The 23,202-nt window shown below is 35.4% G+C and overlaps 3 protein-coding genes across 4 annotated transcripts; all 3 read right to left on the bottom strand.

The window, feature by feature from the left end:
- Nucleotides 1-2,113: 2,113 nt before the first annotated feature.
- On the bottom strand, nucleotides 2,114-4,054 carry RABE1B (RAB GTPase homolog E1B). Its single transcript, XM_086448002.1, has one exon. The coding sequence runs from the start codon at nucleotides 3,867-3,869 to the stop codon at nucleotides 2,397-2,399; it is 1,473 nt and encodes a 490-aa protein (XP_086304128.1). The 5' UTR covers nucleotides 3,870-4,054; the 3' UTR covers nucleotides 2,114-2,396.
- A 1,062-nt stretch (nucleotides 4,055-5,116) lies between these two features.
- Nucleotides 5,117-12,255, bottom strand: WNK3 (WNK family serine/threonine-protein kinase 3). 2 transcript variants are annotated; one of them, XM_086448001.1, is made up of 8 exons: nucleotides 11,822-12,255; nucleotides 11,535-11,572; nucleotides 11,190-11,417; nucleotides 10,872-11,095; nucleotides 10,611-10,768; nucleotides 7,034-7,217; nucleotides 6,765-6,911; nucleotides 5,117-6,652 (listed from the first exon to the last, which is right to left on the bottom strand). In XM_086448001.1, exons 1-8 carry the CDS (start codon nucleotides 11,906-11,908, stop codon nucleotides 5,832-5,834), a joined length of 1,887 nt encoding a protein of 628 aa, XP_086304127.1. In that variant the 5' UTR covers nucleotides 11,909-12,255; the 3' UTR covers nucleotides 5,117-5,831. The 2 variants fall into 2 exon arrangements, with proteins under 2 accessions (XP_086304127.1, XP_086304126.1); XM_086448000.1 differs by having other exon boundaries at nucleotides 6,765-6,920; nucleotides 11,822-12,254.
- A 5,342-nt stretch (nucleotides 12,256-17,597) lies between these two features.
- Nucleotides 17,598-22,501, bottom strand: LOC147398720 (uncharacterized). The gene is made up of 6 exons (XM_086447999.1): nucleotides 22,342-22,501; nucleotides 21,934-22,196; nucleotides 18,744-18,992; nucleotides 18,575-18,661; nucleotides 18,365-18,498; nucleotides 17,598-17,789 (listed from the first exon to the last, which is right to left on the bottom strand). The coding sequence occupies exons 2-6, from the start codon at nucleotides 22,180-22,182 to the stop codon at nucleotides 17,684-17,686; spliced, it is 825 nt and encodes a 274-aa protein (XP_086304125.1). The 5' UTR covers nucleotides 22,183-22,196; nucleotides 22,342-22,501; the 3' UTR covers nucleotides 17,598-17,683.
- Between the last annotated feature and the right edge of the window lie 701 nt (nucleotides 22,502-23,202).

Raw genomic sequence — 23,202 nt, 5'->3', positions numbered from 1 at the left:
AAAGCTGAACACACTGATGATCAATCTATGCTTCATGTACTAGTATTTAAAATTAAAAAATAATAAATAAATAAATAAATAAATAAAAACGAATTTTGGCCAAGAAAAACTTATTAAATCTTCTATCATCTTAAGGTTAAACTGAATACATACTCAAGCAAAGAATCTAGTCCGAGTGTTAAAGATGATTGAACCACAACTTTTAATGTCTAACAATGAAAAAGCAAGACAATTAGATAAGCCTAATTGAGAAATAAAAATAGCATACAGGGGAAACAAATAGTATATAGGAAATGTACCATGCCTTACTCCCTTCACAATTACAAACTGAACAATCAACGTTGTATGTCCAAAACAACTCCCTTCACAATTAATATATATATATAAAATACCAAGACACCTAGGGAGCAACCTATACCTAACCATATGCAGATAGAAGTTGCTTTCAACATAAAAAACACATACAAGTCAAGCATCGAAGTCTGAGGCATGTAAACTACCATACTCAAATGAAAGTTGTGCATTTGGTTGGTTACGAGTTGGAATATGAATACAACGACTTGACAATGTGTCTCTCCTAGGGCTACTTTCTGAAAAATTAACCAGATTTCTATATCAAAGAGAATATTTAGTAAAAAGAAGGAAGTCCCAGTATAGGTTAAGGACTTCTTGGCAGTTGATGAAAAATCTGAACACTTGATATTATAAAGCCAAACCGTGTGACTGTGCTTACTAACATATTGACGTGGAGGAATGAAATCTAAAGACCAATAAGTTCATGTATCACCTTGTGTTATTAGCAAGTCTAGTGGCTTAAGATGCTTGGGGAATAAAATTCGCAGAATCTCCTTCTAACCTGATCCACCAAATCTATTGAAAAATCTAGAAACACTCCTGAATGTGAATGAGCCTCCCTCACTTTCCTAACCACATCCATCAACATTGCTAGCCTTCCCGGAGTCTAATTAAAATGACTGCCACTTCGACAGAAACGCTAATTAAACCAATGGTTATGAGGATGAACATGAGAGAATATTGTGGTGGGGATTTCGGACTTTACTTCTGCAGACACCACCTATTTATTACTTTTTTTATGTAAAGTTTACAAAAGGAAGGTGATGCAGGAGTTGTGCACACAAATCTGAGACTGAAACTAAAATTTATCTGGACCACATCTATAATCTGAAAAATCCCAAGTCTGTATTTGAGTCCACTATCAGTCCATTCTAGACACATTGCAGCAGTACTACAAGGCCTAAATATATTGATATAATTTACCATATTTGTAAATCTTGTATCTACTATTATAGTAATTCCTATATTATTATTTATAGAAACTTATGAACTTGTTATTTCAAGTAAAGTTGTATTTCATCATATTTCCTAAACTCTGAGTTAGCATCACTTCAGTTATGGTTTCCGTTTTTTTAAATTGAATAGTCAATTAGTTTTAAATTATGATTTAAATATTTGTTTGATTAGGATTAAGAGGTCTACTTGTTTTACAAGTCGGTTTGTTTAAGGACATGCCTCTATGAATATATATAATGTTTCGTATCGGTCTGGGCCGACACCGATACATATTGACCGATACATTCCGATATTTTAAACCATGGAACCTCCTATGTAGAACAAAGTTTTGTGAACTCTATTTTTTCCAGATAATCATCCACAATAATATGTTGCCATTAGCTCTTAATATTGAGATTTAAAAACATTATTCTTTTGCCTCTCACCAATTCTACCCTATACTTGATTTATCTATATAGTTCATACAGGGACAAATCAAAAGATAAAAAATATAAAGGGCAAACAGACCAAGAAACCTTGATGTATTCAATCCATGACACAAACCTCGATTCTTGATGCACGTTTTGTGCCAGCTTATACATCTCAATCAATCTTAAGCCACAGAAAGAAATTCACCATAAGCATTTTGTACCATGAGGACGCTGTAGGGCCTGCCTTGAAGCAGATGCTCATATGCAAGAGATTAGACATATGTAACAACCTCAACAAATTATCATAGACAATATTGTCTAGGCTTAAGTTCCAGATCATTTTGATGAAAATGAAAGAATACTCAACAAATTTGAGGAGAACATCAACTCACTTAAAGAGAAAAAACAGAAGTTGATCTAACTACTAAGATCACAACCATCAACAACAGTCGAAGCAACAGATAATGGAATTACACAAATTCATCAAGTGTCCATTCTAACTACTAAGATCACAGCAAAAACAGAAAGAAAAAAGAGAAAAGAAATGTAAAATATATGACAATGGATTGAGGAATTGATCTAAAACTAGTGACACTCACTAGAAAAGACAATTGAGGATATCAATTCCAAACCCATTTAAAAACCGAGGATCATTTGTGACCCCGACAGAGACTATCATTCGATGATGGACTGAATGACACCTGCCCCAACAGTCTTCCCACCTTCCCTAATAGCAAACCTCATCCCCTGCTCACATGCTATGGGCATAATAAGCTCAACGATCATCTTAACACGATCCCCAGGCATGACCATCTTCGATTCCTCATCCTTATCGTTCATAATCGAAGTAACCTTGCCCGTGACATCAGTAGTCCTCATGTAGAATTGTGGACGATAACCCGCAAAGAAAGGAGAGTGCCTGCCACCCTCCTCTTTCTTAAGGACGTAAACTATGGCTTCAAACTTAGTGTGTGGTGTTATAGTGCCGGGCTTAGCAAGAACCATCCCTCTTTGAATATCAACCTTTTGGATACCACGAAGAAGAAGACCGACATTATCACCCGCAAGAGCCTCATCGAGGATCTTTTGGAACATTTCTACTCCCGTAACAGTCGTGTTACGGGTCTCCCTAAGTCCAACAAGATCGACGGTCTCTCCAACCTTAATTGTCCCTCTCTCGACACGACCTGTGGCAACCGTACCACGACCTGTGATGGAGAACACGTCTTCCACCGCGAGGAGGAACGGGAGCTCGGTCTGTCGTTGGGGAATAGGAATGTAACTATCGACGGAATCCATAAGTTCGTAAATTTTATCGACCCATTGATTATCCCCTCTTTTGAGACTAGGGTTTTCCATTAATGCTTCTAGGGCTAATAAAGCAGAACCAGAGATAATTGGGACATCGTCACCTGGAAATTCATACGAAGAGAGAAGCTCTCGAACCTCCAATTCAACCAATTGCAGGAGTTCTTCGTCATCGACTTGGTCTTGTTTGTTGAGGAAGACAACCATGTTGGGCACACCCACTTGTTTGGCAAGCAGTATGTGCTCCTTGGTCTGGGGCATTGGACCATCCGCGCCTGAGACAACAAGGATTGCTCCGTCCATCTGAGCCGCACCTGTGATCATGTTTTTCACGTAATCGGCGTGACCTGGGCAATCCACGTGGGCGTAGTGGCGGTTCTCAGTCTCATACTCGACTGTGGCGGTGTTAATTGTGATTCCTCGGGCTCGTTCTTCGGGTGCGGCATCGATTTCGTCATATTTCTTGGGAGCACTGTTGCCCATGGAGGCTAAAGCCATGGTTAGGGCAGCAGTGAGAGTGGTTTTTCCGTGGTCCACGTGGCCAATTGTGCCGATGTTGACATGGGGTTTATTTCTCTCGAACTTACCTCTAGCGGCTCGGACTGTTAGAGAGCGGTGGGTGCGCTTTGTGTTGGTGGTGGGTGTGTTTGTAGATAACCAGAAGATGCTGGAAGGGTTGGTGAATGAGGAAGATAAGAGAGGAGCTGATTTAGTTGTGGAGAGAGCTCGATTTGTACGGAGGGTGCCATTAGAGGCTGTAGGGGTGGAAGAAGTAGAAGAAGGTGTGGAGGGTGTGAATAGGAGCTTCGATGAAGCTGTTGCTGTTGTTGCGAAGGCCATAAGAGCTCTGTAAGATGTTCTGTTGCGAGAGTGAGAGTGAGACTGTGAGAGAGAAAGAGAACTGAAGAGAGCCGAGAGAGAGAGAGAGAGAGAGAGAGTGGTGAGAAAGGAGAGGAAGAGATTATGATATTGGGAAGAGGAAGGATGGCCTCATATCAGCTCTATCCGTTTCGGTCTCTGATAATTTCTTGAAATTTTGTGGTTTTTAGGTTTTTGGGCAAGTATTCGGTGTAATGGAGTCTACAGAGTTTGATGCGGTCTTGACCAATAGATTATAGAAATGGGCCCATGAAGAAACCCTCAATCGGGACATTGGTATCGTTTTATTCAGTTTTTGCAGTTCAAATCTAAATCAGAAGAAATGTGACATTTGGTTGATGGAAATTGGATAGACGGCCCCACTAAGTGAAACATTACATACTACTACGTGTTTGCTTCTCGTGCTCGAGTCTAGGAATCTCCGTGGACGCGAGTCCACCACAATATTTATTTATTTGTTTTCATTTGGGAGGATTTGCCCACACCCACATCTGTAATTTACGTAACATTCAAGGGCGTTGTCAAATTACTTTCACCACGAACATGGTTTTAAAACCCGGGTCTCGTCCATATCAGATACCGAGTCGAATCGGACGAGTTTTCTGATACATTTGAGACGTTTCGTTCAAAAATATAACAGCTGAACGTGGAATTTTAATCTGGCTCGAAAAACTGACTTGTCTGTCCGTCTCATCCATGTCTGATGTCTGATGTCGAGACAACTCAGGTAATACATCTCGGTCTCAAACAAGTTTTGAAATCATGTCAATGAGTGATTACCACTTTGCCAGCATAAACGTTTCACGGGTACTAGTTTTTCTTCAAATTAAACTCTGGTTTACTTGGTTCCGGTTGTTTTTTTTTTTTTTCCTTCTTTAGAGACTCATTTCATATGGTAAAATCCTATAAAAGAGTGGTTTGATTTATTTTCCTTCGATTCATTGGAAGATGTACAACTGTAGAAGACCGAAACCTAGAAGAGTACTCACCCAAAAATTGGCCATACCATGGGTGTGTTTGTTCGCTTCGCTGGCAATGTCAAATAAGTAAAATTAATTTCCCAGCAAAAAATGCAGCATTGCCACACAGCTAGAATTATAGAAAACTATATAAAGGAGGAGGATACATGAAATCTGTAAAAGATAAATGTAGCTCAGGAAACAATCAAGATTAAATTTTGCTAACAGCACAGTCCATGAGACGTAAAATATGAACGCAGATGACATTTTAGAAGCAGAAAACAATTGTACAACAAAAAAGGGTTAAAAGAATGCTCTCAATCTAACCATGACAAACACAAGGAAAGCACCCAAGCACTGTACTTCAAGTCATTATAATGAATCAAATACATGCGAAAACATGCCCAAACGCCAGAATAAATGACCTTTTTCAACACACAACTACTTGATCAACAAACCAAAAATGATTTTACTCACAAGTAATAACTAGGTATTGTAATATAAAAACAAAGAAAGTTACCAGATGTATAATAAACAAAACCCACTCATTTATGGGCTGATATCAGACTATAATGGATACAAGGTAATCAAACCTGGGTATAAATGGCTTGTAAATGCCTTTCAAGGATCAATGTCTGTTCCGAGCACCACCATACAATTTTGATGAAGAATGTAAAACTTGTTGCAACCTTAGTCCTTTGAAACAAGCCACACAAAGTCGAAAATAAATTTCTGCTTCTCTTCATCAAGTGGAAGTACCCCTCCTAGGATATGATTGGCTACTTTTATCTCCCAGAATTACAGCAATATCAAAACTTACATATTAGGGATCCATCTTCAAAAACTCAACCACAACATTATGTTCAACCGTAGACATCTGATGCCCAACTTTCCCGGAAATATGAACAAAGTTTTGACCCGAGGTGAATCTGCAACCCTTTTTGCCGAGTAAGATTTGTTGGCACTAGGTGAAATTATCATCCAACATTTCCACTTGTAAGAACGACGCTTCCGAATCTGTAGAATGCCCAGTGTACCAATGTGCCTGACTGTCTGACCTGTATGCAGGAACCTTCAAGTGACACATACTGAAAACTCTGTGACGAGCATCTGCAGGAAGTTCCTTCAGGAGATCTGCTATTGCCAATTCATGCCTCCTCTTTAGTTCATCAAGCTCCTTTTGTTGTTTTACCAACAATAGCTCTAATTTCTCAACAATGATTCTTGAATCTATAGGCTCATTGTGAACCAACTCTCTACCATTTTCCCCCAACGATTGCGCAATAATTTTGGAATGTTGATCTTCAAGCCCCCGATTTTGATTATCACATGATTGTGAATACTCAGGCATCCAAACTTCTTTGTTTTCCCCATTAACATCAACCTCACAATCTTCTTTCGGAGGAGACAAGTTCGATAGGGGAGGTGTAAATGGGGAGCCTCTACTGATTCCCTTGGGAGAGTCGGACCAGTATGTCCGACCTGAAGGTAGTCGTTCAAGAACTAGACCACCTGAAGGAGGATCTGAGCTAGCTAACGGAGATAGCTCATCTTTAGGTTCAGAATCATCGCAATCTGAGATTGCAATCTGACACACAGAATTATCTTCCAAGGCTTTTGTGGTTGACCACTCTGGAATAAGCGTATGTATTTCAGAGTTGATCATCTCAGCAATGGTTGTAACATCTTGATCAGTTAGGTCCAACTCCGCAACCATTTCATTAGCAACACTGAATGCTGTATCCATCTCAATATCAAAAGGAAAGTGAATGTTGCGAACATGACCTGTGAACCCCAAATGAGAACTTTGTCAATATAAATTCTAGAATGTTTATGATGGCTTGGGAATGAGACCTATATAAATTGGTAAAAAAAAATACAGAGAAATGTGGACAACCTTTGGAATCTTCTATGCGTAGTTTTAAAAATATCGTGTTCATGTCTTTCCTTTGACCTTCCACCATGAAGTCTCGACTTTCCCCAGGTAGGCCGTCCTTTGTAGTTAAAGCACTAGTTCCAACATCAAATTGCTCACCACTAACATCTGCATTTTCTATGTTCGAAATTTGAGGGGGGCAACAAACAAAGGCTTATGAGTTCTCTGAACTAACCAGAAGTATCGAAGAGCTATGCTCCTCTATTAGGAATGCATAATTAAATATTTACCTGAATGATTGGGATTTGGTCTTGAAGAACGACCTATACTTCCATTGTCCCCATCTGACTGGAGAAAAGGATCAAATAACAACTCCTTAGCAGGCAGTCTCACAGAGGCCTTTGCAATACATTTTTCTATAAATTCTCTCACTTCAGGATCCTTCACCTTCTCCAAAGACGCCGGCTTGATTCCCTGCACAGAAAGCAAAAACAAAAAAATGAAATTGCATCAAGAAGCTCCTCTAATCAGTATTTTTATATCCCTGTTGTTTGTGATTTGAATCCTGCAACTCAAATCAAATATTAACCCAAACAATTTTAATCTTATGTCTTAATCCTATTCATATAAAACATCTACTATTTTTGCATGAATTTCACAATTTGAATAAGATTCACAATTCAAGTCATATGATTTGATTACAAACATAAAGGATATTTTCAGGTGAAAACAATAAACCTATTTTGTGTTTTTTGAGTTTCTTAAACCTTGAAACCACAAACAAGAAATTAACAGATGTTTTCACTAGTTATCTAACATGGACAAAAATAAATGCAGCTCAATGCATGCAATTTGGTAGAATGAGACTTATGTGATATGGAAACTTTTTACATGTAATTTGACAATGAAGAAATTATTCACTATTTGGTTTTTTTCTCTTCTTGTTTCTCTTTAGATTTTTTTTATATGTAATTTGATGTCGAAGAAATGATTCACTGTTTTGATTTTTCTTATTCGAAAAGATCTTTTGTTTCAATAACTTACTTTAAAATACTGTTTGCACAATGAGTGGAGTTAGTAAGAAAGAATATGAAGACATATGTCTTCATTGAGGATATGGCTAAAGAGAGGTGAACCCTGAAATAGGATTCTCATTGCCAAGCCCAATATTTGTGAAGAAATAGATGATGATGGTGATGCCAATGATGATAATCCAATTGTTGTACAAAATATTCTCATCGTGTAAGGGACACATGTAAGTGTGTCTACATATATATTCTAATTTACAATATATTATTTCATAAGAAAAATGTTTATGAATCTTACAATCCATCAATTTAAAATCTACTCCTTCCAATTTTACAATCTCACTTTGACTAACAGCATTGCCTCTAATATGTGCAAATGAGCCCCAACCTCTAATTTTGAAATAGTTTCTCTGTGTGGCACTCTTAGCTTCCATTTTTTCAGCCCAATATTTTCCAAAGAAATCCTTCGTACTTTTCACTAAAGGACATTTACAAAACAAATTACTTTAAAAAATAATTCATCCACATCCCTTCCTCCCATAACTTTCAAAGTTTTCTTCTTCCCTCTCTTCCACTTTGTTTTCCTCTAAACGGATGAGTTACAAAGATGCATGCACACATGGCACATATGACGAATCGATGAACACATCTTAATGGGCCCAACAATCATTCTGACTTGAAGATCTAAGCTTCCAAACAAGAAGTAAAACTTAGAAGACTGAAAATTAATAGGTTTTGAGTAGGAAAAAAGCTCATGTATTGGGTATTAAAGCATCCAATCAGCCTTTTTCGGGGTATGGCCGATTGTGGAGGTGGCAGGCCAGTTGAACTACCTAGGGCTGAGGTAGTGTGACAGACATAACTTATGAATAAATTCAACAAGAAATGGAGCACAGGTCCATCACATTATAATAGGTCTTCGTGTATGGTGAAGGGGAGACTTTGTTCATGACATAGACACAATAGACATTGTTGCATGGTCATCATTCGCCAATCTGGACGGTCAAAAGACCAATCACCCCTTGGATGGACCCAACCTACATTATATTGCTGGAAAATCATAAGCCATTCAAAAAAGGGCATTGATATTGGAAAGTTGTAATTTCCTCAACTATCCGACAGGCCGATTAGATGATCAGGACTACGCAGAATATTGTGCATTCTGACTAGCTAGCTAAGTTGTGACTATACGCGACAATAACTCAACAATTTGTCGGCCTTTTTCAATGTTGACACTTGACACAGAGAAGTTGTCAACAACACATATTGGTCTAATCTAGAAAAAGGGTCCCTCATTTTCAGGAAATTTTGCAGACTGGGGCCAAACACATCACCAAAAGGATTAACTCATTAGCACAAAACTAAGCATATTTCTGTCTTTTCAAGAAGTTGATAGTTAGGATCTTTATGGGAAATCTAATGGTTGAAATTGGCTCTGGGGAAAAGCTTTTCTATTTAAATCCATGGTGAAGAAGTTTTGATCATTCTTTCCTACATACTGGAAACTCTGCGTCAAGCCATCAGAAACCATGTTTCCTGCAACATTCTGCCAGGATAGGGCCTTTTCTTCAAGGTCGTTATTCAACATCATCAATAACCTATCCATCTTCTCTTTCTTCCTGGCTTCTCGTTATTCTCTCCACTTTGTGGTCATGAGACTCATGACTGTTTCATGTATAGTATGGTCAGATACCTATCTGAAGCACATACAGCAATGCCACCCTCTATTAATCTCTCCACTTTGTGGTCATGAGACTCATGACTGTTTCATATATAGTATGGTCAGATACCTAACTGAACCACATACAGCAATGCCACCCTCTATTTTAATGATTTTTCATAACATAAAATTAATTTTCAGAAAGAAGGCTGGTGTTATCCATCATCTATAGACACATTTATTAAGTTGTTAAACTATTGTTATATGATAGTTTCCTTATAAATCTACTAATATTTATTTAGTGGATAACTGCACGCTGTAGAGCAATATCTACTATTTCTTTTCATATATGTTTTCTTTTCAATTATTTCTTTCCTTATTTTTATTTAAAAGACCTTTTAAGTTCCGTGAATGTACTTATGTTTCAGGCTTCTCGAAGGCCCCGTGTCGAGCACCTTTTATCTGTGTCGAACACCAAAACATATATTTATCCCATTGTTACCTAGGGGTGACAATATTTCTATGGTATGTAATAATGACCATGTCTACTGCACGTACAGCTAACAGACAATTCAACAGACCCCTAATTATCTCTGCAAAATGAGGCTCTTGATCTCACAGGACATCCTGAGCAACAACTGTTGGGTAAAGGCCAATATAAGTAATCGCTGGCAATTAACTCTATGGGTTGATTACCAGTCCACAATATCCACATCAACCAGTCCACAATATCCACATCATGAAAAAATTACTCATGTTTCTCTTCCACAAACGGAACGGGTTAATACTTACACATATATCTCTCTAAGGGACTTAAGTAACACAAGTTTGGATATGAAACACTTTTCGAACTGGAATAAAAAGCAAGCTAAGAATAAATCTAAATAATAAAACATAACTCAGTTTTGTAGAGTATAAAGATTGAGGTAAAGAAAAAGCATCAACACAACCCCACTTTAGTGCATTTCCTCTTCTCCATCCTTCAACTTTATTGTCTTTCCTCTCCTCCCCCTTTTTCAATAATACCCCTCTAATTTTACCATCTTTCCTCTTTTGCCCATTTAACCCAAAAGAGGATGCCCGTGCATAAACTCTAGTAAATAAGTAAAGCAAGAGAACTATAACTGCATGACAGAAAATAAAAAAACTCAAATAAGCTAAAGATCTTCGCTGCCTTACCGATGTCACCTTCTTGTATATTTGAGCTGCATTGGTACATTCAACGTATGGGTACTCAAAAGTTACCAACTCCAACAAGCACATACCGAAGGCATAAATATCTACAAGCTCATTGTACTCCTCCTCATAAAGCTCTGGTGCCATGAACTCCGGAGTCCCTACAAACACAATGACTATCAGAAGGAATGAAGGACGTTATAACCACTAGCTTCAGAACCTCCACAGTAGCTCAAGCCCACAAAAGAGAGAGATGCAACACACCAATGACAGTATGAGCTGAACGAGCCTTCTGAAGAATGACAGCCAATCCAAGATCGCCGATTTTCACCTCGCCTTGGTTCCCATTAACAAAAATGTTATCGCACTTCAGATCCCGATGAATAACTGGAGGGTTGTGATTGTGGAGATAAAGAAGACCCTGCAATATCTGCCTAGACCAATTCTTCACTGCTCTCAAATCTACGTGCTTGTGCTTTTTACGATACCTAACAAATCATCAAATTTAAATTCTCCACAACTCAGAAAAAAAAAAAACCATTTGAATTAGAAGGGAAAAAAAGTGAAAAGAAGGTGACCCACTGGCGCAATGTTCCCGAAGTGAAAATCTCAGTAATGAGGTTGATGTTATCGTGATTTTTGTCGACCCATGAATGGTAAAATTTGATTATGTTCTTGTGTTTAAGAGTTTTGAGTAAATGGACTTCAGAATAGAGACGTTCCAAGTCTTCTGAATTACGCAATACATCAGCCAATTTTACCTGATTCCACGCCACTTCAATTCCTTCCAATTTATCAAAAGCTCTATAACTGATAAAAATTGAGAATTTATCAAGGAAGCACAAAATTCCACTAATTGTCTCCAAATAAAGGAATCGAATTTCAAAAGAAAAGTAGTAATTAAGTAAGAACAAATGCAAAGGATACACTTTTTTAAATGCCCCCTTTCCTAAGACCTCTTTATACTGCAAAAAAACAATCAAACAAGATCCAAAAAACAATATTATAACAGCATTGATCAGAAAAATTAAACCTAATTAAAATACTGATTTAAGACTCCATATAAATCAAAATATATAAAATGATTGTTGGATCAAGATTACAGAGTACAAAGATACAAAATTTGAACTCGAAATTCAAGCAGTAAGACGGATTGATCAAAATTTAGCAATCAAAATAGCATAAAATTAACAGAGAGAGAAGAAAACACTAACACGACCATATCGACCAGTTGGATCGTTCTCCACGAACTCCGAATCCGAATCGTCCGGGTCTTGTTCAGCTGAAGAATCTCCAGTCATTCTCGTCTCTAAAGATTCAAATTAAAGTATCCAAAAAAATCGGAACTCCAATTCCCTTAAAAACAGAGTTGAATTAATCCACAAATCCAACTCAAATCCAAGGAAAAAGAAACACAGAGAGGGCTTGAGAAAATAGTGAAAATTTGGCGTTTTTAAGAAGGGAAGCAAAGCGTTACGAAAAGAGGTACAACAGACGGAAGGAAGATACTAAAGGAAAGGCAAGCGTGCGAAAGAAGCGAAACGTGCGAGCACTCCAGAGTCCACACAGAGAGAGAGAGAGAGAGAGAGCTGTGTTAATGGCTGACCGAACTACCCCAGCTGACCGAAATCTTAGTTGTTGACATTTATATTTTGTTTGAGAACCAAATAAAAGTGGCCTTTTCGTAATTCGTAGTCTAAGATAAAGATGTGAGCTGTTTCGTTGTGCTTTTATGGGTTGGTCTGAGTCAATGGACCTATTAGGTTTTTTCTTGTCATTTTACTAAAAAAAGTTATATACATACACACACCTACTTTTATTTACGGCACACCTAAATATGATTTCTTAGACACTAAAATCATTTTCCAGCATTTTCTTAGAAAACACATAAAGTGGGGGAACATGAGAATAACAGAGGGTGAATTAATTTGATTTAAAAACCCCTAAAACAAATCTTAGATTTTAAAAAAAAAAATCAATTTTTTTTCCAATTGAAACAAATCTTGTAAAAATTCTATAATTAAAAAAATCTCCATAAATTAAATTCTTTATTATTTTTTTTTTTTAAATCTGTTTATCTTTATCTCTAGTGAGAGTATTGGAGGAGAAGAAATGAATTCTCTCCCTAGAAGAGATGAGCTGATAATTTATTGAATAAGAAAAAATGGGATGTCACGACAAGAGAATAAAGAACAACCATCCACATCAAGCCAAATGATTTCATTTGAAAACATTGAGGTTTTTAAAGTAAAAGTTGTTGTTGTAATAGAACTTCCCTAAAAAAATATCATTAGATCATACCGACAAACTCAAAAAGAAAGTTATAGAGTCTGACTAGTCCTACTGAGTTAGAAAAGGATTTCAGCCTTAGCAATGGTCCTTGGGCTCAATTTGTCGCATTCAAAACCATGGTTTAAAATCTCGTATCGCTACAATGTTTTGATTTTCTTAAAAATCAAAATTATATTGATACATTATCGATACATTCAAAAATAAATCTTTCAATAGAAATCAAGGTCAGGGAGCATGTCATCAATTTGAAAATAATAAGGTATTTCAAAACATGATCCTTCGTTCCCACAGTTTGAAAAAAAAAAACAAAGGCGAGAAGAAGAAGAATACGGGAGGTGAGTTGAGAACTCCACCACAAATCCGAAAATCCAAGAAGTTCTCTCTCTCTCCTCTTCTTCTTTGGATCTCTCAAACTTTATCCTCTCACAGATGAAATCAAGAAATGATACACGTTTGGATATTATAACTGTATCCTATTAGAATATTAAAAAATATATATGTATCGATTGATACATTCCAATATGATATGATACTTTAAACCATGTCCAAAATCATGATCCAATGCTTTAGGATTGTAGAGGACAAATTCTATGAAGTTAGAAAAAATAAAATTCCACAAAATGTTAATTTTTACCTGTAAATTTTAATTTCAAATTTTGGAGTTAGGTGGAAGTTTGGTAATCATCTATTTTCAAAACCTTGGATCAAGTCCAAAAGAATTTCTGCTTTTTTATCTAAGTTTTTCCATGAAATTTAGAGGGTTGTTGTGTTGGATTGCCAAATACCATAATTCATTTGAACAAAACCTTAGATCAAACTCAAAATATGAACTTTAAAAATAAAAATATTTTCACCATTGAATTTCAATTTTAAGTTTAGGAGTTATGTGGAAGCTCAGTAGCCGTCCTTTTTCAAAATCTTTGATCAAGTTGAAAATATTTATTATTATTATTTTATTTTTATCCGAGCTTTTCAATGAAACTTAGAGAGGGTTGTGGTGTTGGATTGCTGATGTGGTAATCTGTTAGGAAGGAAAATGTTTTTTGAAATTTATAGCAATTTCTACCGTGGACACTTTCACAATGGATTACCATAAAATAATATAATAGAGACATGAGTTTATAACACTATCACACTAACATTAATACTCACATGGTTGTCGAAAAAATACATTAATACTCACATGTGGTACTCCACTTTCGATACAATAAAAAAAAAAATCAATATTTTTCAGATTGATGCTAATTCAATCAGACTTGATTTGATGAAAATATATTTAAATCATTTATATATTTTTCAAATACATTATCAGATCAGGACATGATTGATTTGATAAGTTATCAAACTGGATAGAAACCCAAATCCTTGATCCAAATCTGAAAGTCATCCGATTGGAATATATTAGGAATACTTTTAAAATTAGGGGTGTCAATGGGTTGGTTCCGGTTTACTTCCTATAGAAATCAGAACATTTAATTATTCTCGATTTCAATTTTGATTCTCAAATCAATGGAACCAAAATCAGAACCATCAAAAGATATATCTTTAAACAGCTCTGATTCTCATATTTTATCGATTCCTATAGGTTATGATTCTCAATCGAGTAGGTTTAAGAGACCCAATTCTGGTTAAATGGGTACCCATTGACACCCCCTATTTAAATTTGGAAAAGTCAAGTTGAGTTTCCATTGAGTCGAGTTAACTCAAAAAATCATGAGTTCAAGTTGGATGAAATGAATCAAATGAAATATATTAATTTTTATTAATATTTAAAAATTATACTTTAGAATTTTAAAATAAGAAAAATATATATTTTTTTTCCTCCACAAAAGTATTATAGATAACCAAATAACACGTTTAGTTTGTTTATCTGACTTAGTGCATTCTTGAGTTGACTTGATCAAGATTTTTTTATGTATTATTAGTTGCATAATTTTGCGTTAAAGGAAGACTTACTGAGATAGTGACGGAGAGAGAGGGTGATGTAAGTTTCTACTTCTAGTGGAAAAGCCTTAGTAGATAAGATTTGGATTAAATCTTAATTCTTTTTATTTGTTTTTAAAGGTGAACAGTTTTTTTTTATTATTTTATATTAAAACTTAAGAATTGTGGGGAAGTGTTGAAAAATTCCATCCCTAAAAAAAAAATTTAATAAATAAATTCGACAAGCCTTACTAACGTAAGTGAGGGACAAAAAAAAAAAAAAAGGCCTTATTAAATTTCATCCACCGTCAAAAGACCTTGAGATTCGTAAAATAAATCCTCAAAAATAATAACAAATCTCGAGGTTTTTTTACTGTGGATGAAGTTAAATAAGACCTTTTTTCCTCATTATCTCAGTAAGGTAAGGGTTTCTACAAAATTTAAAAAAAAAAAAAAAGAAGGATTAATAGCTGAAGTCAAACATTCTCTTAATAGCTGTGTCGGCACTATATGTCTAGACTCTAAACATGCTTATTTTATTGAATAATTTATCAAAACGGTAGAGTTTTCAAAATTAATTTCGAAAACGGTACACTGTAGCAATTAATTTCGAAAACGGTAAATTTACCGTTTTTGAAATTAATATTTTTTACCAAAATGGTAAAAACAGTCAAATATATTTTTTTTAATACCGAAAATACCCTTTTTTTGTTTTACATATATATTTACAATTTTAACCTTAAAAAAATGAAAATCCAACTAAAAAGATTCACTCTCTTTCGGTAATCCAACAATCATATGTATTTATAATTTTTTTTTATCGAAATCAATTTTATTTTCGTAATTTCAGTCAAAAAATAAAAAAAGGGCATTTTCGGTAAAAAAAAAAATACATTTTACTGTTTTTACCGTTTTGGTAAAAAAAATTAATTCCAAAAACGGTAAATTTACCGTTTTCGGAATTAATTGCTACAGTGTACTATTTTGGTAAATATTCGAAATGTTGTGCATATTTTGGTAAATCTGCCTATTTTATTTAGCATTCAAAATAAAAATCAGTTACCTAAGGTTGCAGTCAATAAACCCATATTTAAGTAATATATTACGATTTAAGACTTATTTTACTATGATGGAATCTGAACATTTTAATTTAAACATTTCGGTCAATTTTTTTTTTAACACAGAACCTTTGATGAGATCTGTGGAATGGTTGGTGATGATCAAGCCATGAAATATGGAGAAAAATCCAACCACTTCATCATCATGTATTTATTACTTAATTCACAGAATATTTCTCATCACATGTTGGATATGATATCTTCTTCAGTCGGTGAAATTCACGTGTATTGATACGATACACACGGCAGCAATTTAAAATAAAATTGAGATCCGCTCCAAAGGTCCAAAGAGCTTTAAATGACCGTTCCGCCTAATATCTTCTTCTTCTTTTTCACTAACTTTACCAAAAGTAAACAAGAACAAAATGAACCACCATTGATGAGACACGCATAAATTGTTGAGAGCAGAAGATGCAAACATGCCAAATTATGGAGTACATACAAAGAGACCCATCTGCATAGTTTATAGTTTGATCCATATGAAAGATATGCCAACATGCTAAGCCTACGAGTGTCGTATTGCAGATGTGGATTCAACAAGACAGGCAGAACAAATGAAGGTTTATTAGATCTACATATACTCATGAAAAATGCCAGTATAACCTATTTGGAGAAACAAATGACATATAAAGATTTACATCACTATAATCTCATTCATCCCTAGGAGTTGTGACTTGCAGAACAATAAGACAGACATCCAACAACCATGACTCAAAAAGGTTTTCTTTTTTACTGTGTAGTCATGACCACCCACATATGCGTGAATTTATTATAGGTACTGCGTTATTTCAGTTGCACAAAGCTTCTTAACATAATGGATTCTCAATCTACACTGTATGAACCACATCGATGCATGCAACTAATAGTGAGAGAAAAAATTAATATGAGAAACTTGTCATTAGGACTTAAAACTTATATATACGAGTATATCCATATTTATATTTATATCCAATTTTTTTTATCTGAATTCACATCCGAATTCGAATCTGATTCGGATCCTATTAGCTAAAATCATATCCAAACCATTTTATTTTCATTAAATCTATATCCGAATCCGACCCCGCCGATTTAATTATTTTGTGTCAACTTTCATTAAATCTATATCCGAATCTGACCCCGCCGATTTAATTATTTTGTGTCAGATAATATTAAATCGTTCAAGATTATTTCAAATAATTTAATTATATTGAGTCGAATAAAATCAATCAATTTAAGATCATTTTAAATAAAATTACTAAAATATGATCAAATGACAACGACTCAAGGCCTTTCCATTTAAAAAAAAGGTTTTGACCACTAAACTCAACCGTTGTTGATTGATAAAAGATAACTTGAAAAATATAAAAATACAACTTGAAAAATAATATATCATTCAGATCTTGACGAAAACCATTCGGATCTTGACGGATATAGAGATGGATCCGTATCTGACTTGATTCCGACTCAGCTCAAGAGATATCAACCCATATCCGAATCATATTTTAATTCAGATATACTTGGAAGGATCCAAACCCTCTAAATTCAGATTCAGATCTCCCAAATTTCGAATAAAATCCATCCCATTTTAAGTTTGACTTGCCATTCATTCCACTATATAATTACCCTTCTACTGCTCCCTGATATTTCAAAGAAAATTGATGAAAATGGAAATCTAGGCTGACTCAAAGTATAAATAGTTCAGAGCTTTTATATTGAAGAAATTTACTCAAAGTATAAAAAATCGTCTGGCATAGCAGTCTATGGTTAATGTTTCTTGAGTGCATTCATTTTGTCCCTGAGATAGTAAAGTTTGGCCCTCCTCACTTTCTTCTTGTCCAGCACCTTCATTTCCTTTATGTTTGGAGAATATCTGTCATCACCCGTCAAATGGTTCTTAGGTACAGATCAATTGCATTAATATAAATAAATAAAAATAACAATACCGACAATTTAAAAAAACAAAAAAAAATTTGAAACTTAAATGAATTCAGGTCCAGATTGATGTCATATTGGTCCAGATCCTATGGTTTTAGAACTTGTTGTCACATCTCATATCGTCCATGAACGAGATAGAGTCGTCTCGAAAGAGTTTTCCAATACGTTTGTTTGAGACGCCTCGTTCAACAATGAGAAAAATGAACGTGGGTTTTAAATCTAATCCGATACATCGACTTGTCCTTCCGACTTGTTGGTGGGTGATACCGAGACGACTCAGGCAGTATGTCTCAGACGAGTTTTGAAACCATGCCAGATCCCCTTCTGCCACACATGTAAAACACCAATACAATCCCTTCACTCAAGCAGGGATCATTCAACTACTTATAATATACTTCATATGGGGGTTTTGGTCTGGCATTTCTGATGCAACTTGTCTTCACAACCAACTTTCAAAACTACAGAGAGAAAACATGATATCTAGAAAAAAGTAGTTCTAAGTTCACTTACAAGGGGAAGATAGATTCCACCCCAACACCAGCCACCAGCCTCCTTATTCTAAATGTTGAATTTAGACCAGCATTTCGCCTTGCTATAACAATGCCTTTCATAGTTGAAACTCGCCGCTTGTTTTCAGGTACTTCCTGTTCATATCAGGGGTCAGATTAGAAATCAACACAACTTAAAAAATATCCCCAAACAACACAAAACTTATCAGACCACTTTGAGCTGGACAATGTAACCAGGCTTTATGTCAGGTAACTCTCTCTCTGCCCTCACCACCTCCACTGCTTCTTTATCCAGAATCTGCAACAAGTATTAGAAATGCAAATTTTAACAAATATAAGAAATATAGTTGTTGTTCCAAGAATGATGACAATTGGCATACCTGCATTATGTGCCCCGCTATTTTATCAAGCCTCTTAAATTTGATCCGCGGAGCTACTTCAGGAACGGAAGCAGAGCCATCTTGTGAAACGGATTCCTCAGACTGACCCATTGTTGTAATGCACCTGGAGGGGAAAGTAGGTCCGATAGCGGCCCATTTAAAAAACCCTTTCCAGGAGATCCGTGATACTGAAGATACATCGATATTGTGAGATGTTGGTGACCCTGACTGGAAGCCAAATATGGCCCGCTGAAATAAGTTCAAAACATCATATACATAAGAGCTTATTTATTTTATCTTTTTAATTAAAAATAACATGTAAGAATGTAGAGGAAGATTCAACTCGTATTAAAACATATTGCTGAATTATTTGTTTTTTTGACAAGTGTAAAAATTTCATTAAAGTAAAAAAGAAATAAAAGGAGGCTGAGATAGACAACCCCCCCCCCCCCCCTCCTCCCAATCACCACAAGAAAAAAAGAAGAGAAAGCAAGTACAGAAGAAACCAAAAGATCTACAATGCACCCCAAAAATTCAATGAATCACAAAGAGAATCTCCGTCTGGACACAAAATCCTGAAACGAAATCCCCATAAAATCTCTGCTCAGCTTGGACCAAAAGTATATTGCTGATTTATACATGTAATTACACCGCTAAATTACAAGTTGGGGATAGACCCCTTACTAAAATATGAAAGTAGAAAGTGCCAAAGAGTGTTTTAAAACTTGGGGACTCAACTTGGCTTGCAAGTCCACCAAGTCATGTGGTCCAAGTGACTCACAAGTCACCTGACCAAATCATAAGATATTAATACTAATAAAAATAAAATGTGTAAAATCACAGATGAAGGTACACCATATTTTAGGTAAAAATGCAGTACACTGTACACTTACAGCCCTAGTAATCTCCTTAAGTCTCCTAATGCTTACAGCTATCACTTGTTAAGATGAAGTATTGCATACCACTCAACCAAATTGTTTTCATTCAATGAATCTCTACCAATCTTAAAACAAATATAAAGCACTATATGAAAACAAATTATAATACACGAGTACTTGCTCCTAAACGTCTCATTGAACCTTCTAACAAAACCAAATCAAAGAAGTCAACAACTTGAGAAGTGACACAAATCAATTATTCTCAAACAAGTCAAGGGAGACCCATCCAAAGCACCAAAGTTGGTTTGGATAAATGTAAGTTTGCTAGTATACTTGTATTATTCGACATGCTTGTCTTACCCATATTGATACCATCGATGCCGATGCTACTATCAAATACCTCATGGATACTTCAACACCATTTTCTAATTTCATATTGTACAACAGTGTAGCTTCTTGTCTTTTTGATGATTTCTTATTCCCCGATATACTTTTTCTATAAGTAAAAGTTTATTCAATATTAATATTAAAAAAAATTATTGCAAGAAACTTTTGCATTGTTTAGAAGATTCAATAAATTAGAAATGACTCAAGTATTTATTTTTTAATGACATTTAGGTTGAAGTTTCTTGCGATAAAATATGAGTTTGCTCTAAACATGCAAAGTTTCTTAAAGCCTCGGAGCATCTTAATAACTATGAATCTACTATTTAAATCCTTCCACAAACCCTTTAATATTGACAAATAGTCTAGGGAACTTCCAATCAACATGATCATATGCGTTTCCCATATCAACCTTTTAAAAAACGCACTTGCAGCTCTAAATACCAAAATCCCATCTAAGATTATCCTCAAAACATGTAAGGAAATATAATATAGAACATTTTCTCTTTATCAAAGTTTTTATTTAAATTTGTAGAGATAGGCATGGTTGGAATCAATTTAAGCTATCCGATTGCTCATATTGCTTAGCATTCAAGGCTCTGGTATAAACCCTTTTTTCCATAATGAGGACGAATCAGCTGTTGATCAAATTTATCAATTTTTTTTTTTTTTTTAGAAAAGTAAAATATATTGACGATAAGAGGGAAAACACAGTACAAGGAGGCCGAGGGAGCCTCCAAAAAAGAAAAAGAAAGGAAAGCTAATACATCAATGATTACATAAAGAGTTCCATATAAAAACAAAGTCATCAAAAGTAGTCCCTGTAAACTCTGTACTCTGTTTCGACCAAAGATACATGAGGCCCAATATCTCCATGAAACTGGCATGAGAGCTCCTCATCTTATTATTGAACACCCTGTTATTTCTCTCGTTCCACACCCCCTAAGCAATAGCCGAAGGAAGAATAACCCAAAGATATCTTTCTCTTGAAGAAAAAACCTTATTAGCCCACCCCTCTAACAATGAGGAAAACTTACGAGGAAAGACCCACTGGATACGAAACAGACCAAGGAAAATTGACAAATATTATAAGTGAAGGGGCAATGGATTAAGATATGGTCGACAGACTCCCCATCCTTCATACAGATGGGACAACATTTAGGAGTAATCCAACCCCGAGTAATCAATTTTCTACATTATTAGGAGAGAAATTTCAGCTTGTCTCCCATGAAGATCAGCCAAGTATTCTCCCTGCTTCTTCCCTACCATTTGATTATCACCGATTGGAAAACCATCATGGTAAGATTCATATCGCTTTGAGGAGTCCAAGCTAGCGAGTTGGGAAGTTGAGGAGTCTCTCCATTATCCAACCCCATCCACTTGTTTCCATCGCCATCCTCATATTACCCTGCAGAATCCTTATTTCTGTTAATTTGCTCAATTTTCTCTTGACCTTTCTGTTATTCAAAGAAAATTTTGCAATTGATTTTTCCATTTTCGGCATCAACCCTTTCAATATATATTGATGACAAACATGAGTGGTTCTTCAAGTTTTCATCTTTCCACCTAAACATGGTTTTGCTTCAAAATCCATTATAACTAGAATAGCCCTCTACCCACTACTTTCAAAAGTCATTTTAACATACATTTAAAGAGCAAATTGAAATGGACACGGTGTGCGATCTATACATCTAAATGGAAAATTCAATTTGTACTTGGTACTACTTTGTTAATCGCACTATCCAGGATTTGGAAAATAATGCAAGCTTAGACAGAAATGATGGCAGAAATGGAAAAAAAAAATGAATTTTCATTCATAATTGCACATTTTGTCCTTCAAACTACAAATTTTGAAGTTCAGATTAATACAAGCTGTTTTTTAGCATGTAAAGATAAGTGGCAAAAAACAATTGAGTAAGAAAACATACAGATGTCACAGACGGGGAAGAAATGCAATAGTGAAGCAATGAGAACTGTAAATCCTTTGAACTGATATCAGTTGGTCGTTGAAGAAAGCTCGAAACAGTTCGTCTCTCGGCATCAGAAACATTAGGTTCCAAAGCAATCAATCCAGAAACGCTACTTATTGGGTAACCATTTGATGATTTAAAATTAACAATTTTCGAACCTGAAATAGGGATTTCAAGGGCACGAAGACTTCTGTAGAATGATTGCATTCTCCAAGACCGATCTGCATCCATAAACAATGAATTTGAAATTGTTTCGTTAGTAGCAGAAGATTGTGAAATAAAAAAGAAAACCCTAGAATCTAATTTATGGAAATTTTCCTCATTTTTAACAGGAGATAGGGCAACAGAGAGGGAGAGAGGACTTACTTTTTTCTCTGTAACGAGGAATCTCCGGGTTGAAGGATGGCTTTGGTTTTCAGTTAAAACCCTGAAAACCAAACCCTACTGCCCAAAGCGTGGTAATAAATCTCGGTTTAGCGTCTCCGAGTTATCTCAAACGAGTCATATGGGGTCTTTAAACTTTATGGTTATAAATCTCTCTCTCTCGTCTCAATTCTCAAATGATTTTCCTTATAAGAAACCTTCGGAACCGACGTACATTATTCATTTTGTATCATAAAATTGTGATAAATGTTGGTAAAGATATTATTTATGAAATTTAACTTGAATACATGCATTTAGACACATATTCAGATCATGTGTAGGGACACGCTCAAATCAGATCATGTGTGTGACCTTCATTTGATTCTTGGTTATGTTTTTTCATTTCGATTTCATAGATCGTGTTTAGATTGCTTGCAACTAAGGTAGGGTGTCTGGACGCGTACACCCAAATTGAATTTCGTTTTGGTTTTATTGTTATTTTCCTTTAAAAAAAGTCTTCTTATTATATATTTTCTAATTTGGGTTAGTACAATGACTAGTCAATTGTGCTCAGGTCGGTGCCTTGGTTGTTTTCATGCATTTAGGTTGGAGCCAAGATAAATCTAGAGCATCCATTTTGGATTTATCAGACCATCCATTTGTTATTCCATTCAATTATATCATTGTTGCTTTAATGCCATATCACATTTTGTTGTGAACATTTCTTTTTTTATATTTGTGCTTCTTTCTTCATTTTTTATTAAAGAAGTTCCTTCATTGTACCAATTTAGTGTGGGTTAGTGCAATGACTAATCGATTGTTCTTAGGCTGATGCCTTGATTGATTATGTGCATTTAGGTTGGA

This window comes from Akebia trifoliata, chromosome 7 (genome assembly GCF_017979445.1).
Source record: "Akebia trifoliata isolate Shusen 1 chromosome 7, ASM1797944v1, whole genome shotgun sequence".
Classification (NCBI taxonomy): Eukaryota; Viridiplantae; Streptophyta; class Magnoliopsida; order Ranunculales; family Lardizabalaceae; genus Akebia; species Akebia trifoliata.
Note: the sequence above shows the minus strand (reverse complement) of the source record. Positions and strands in the feature narration are given on the sequence as shown.

Bases quoted from the DNA above. Each gene is read 5' to 3' on its own strand.
- RABE1B (XM_086448002.1), bottom strand. From the start codon at position 3,869: ATGGCCTTCGCAACAACAGCAACAGCTTCATCGAAGCTCCTATTCACA.
- WNK3 (XM_086448000.1), bottom strand. From the start codon at position 11,908: ATGACTGGAGATTCTTCAGCTGAACAAGACCCGGACGATTCGGATTCG. The intron at 11,418-11,534 runs GTATCCTTTGCA...AATTTTTATCAG, and splicing joins AAGGGGGCATTTAAAAAAGT to TTATAGAGCTTTTGATAAAT. The intron at 7,218-10,610 runs GTAAGGCAGCGA...CTTTCTGTGCAG, and splicing joins TATACAAGAAGGTGACATCG to GGAATCAAGCCGGCGTCTTT.
- LOC147398720 (XM_086447999.1), bottom strand. From the start codon at position 22,182: ATGCAATCATTCTACAGAAGTCTTCGTGCCCTTGAAATCCCTATTTCA. The intron at 18,662-18,743 runs GTATGCCAATTG...TACTTGTTGCAG, and splicing joins TAGCGGGGCACATAATGCAG to ATTCTGGATAAAGAAGCAGT. The intron at 17,790-18,364 runs GTAAGTGAACTT...GGGTGATGACAG, and splicing joins GTGGAATCTATCTTCCCCTT to ATATTCTCCAAACATAAAGG.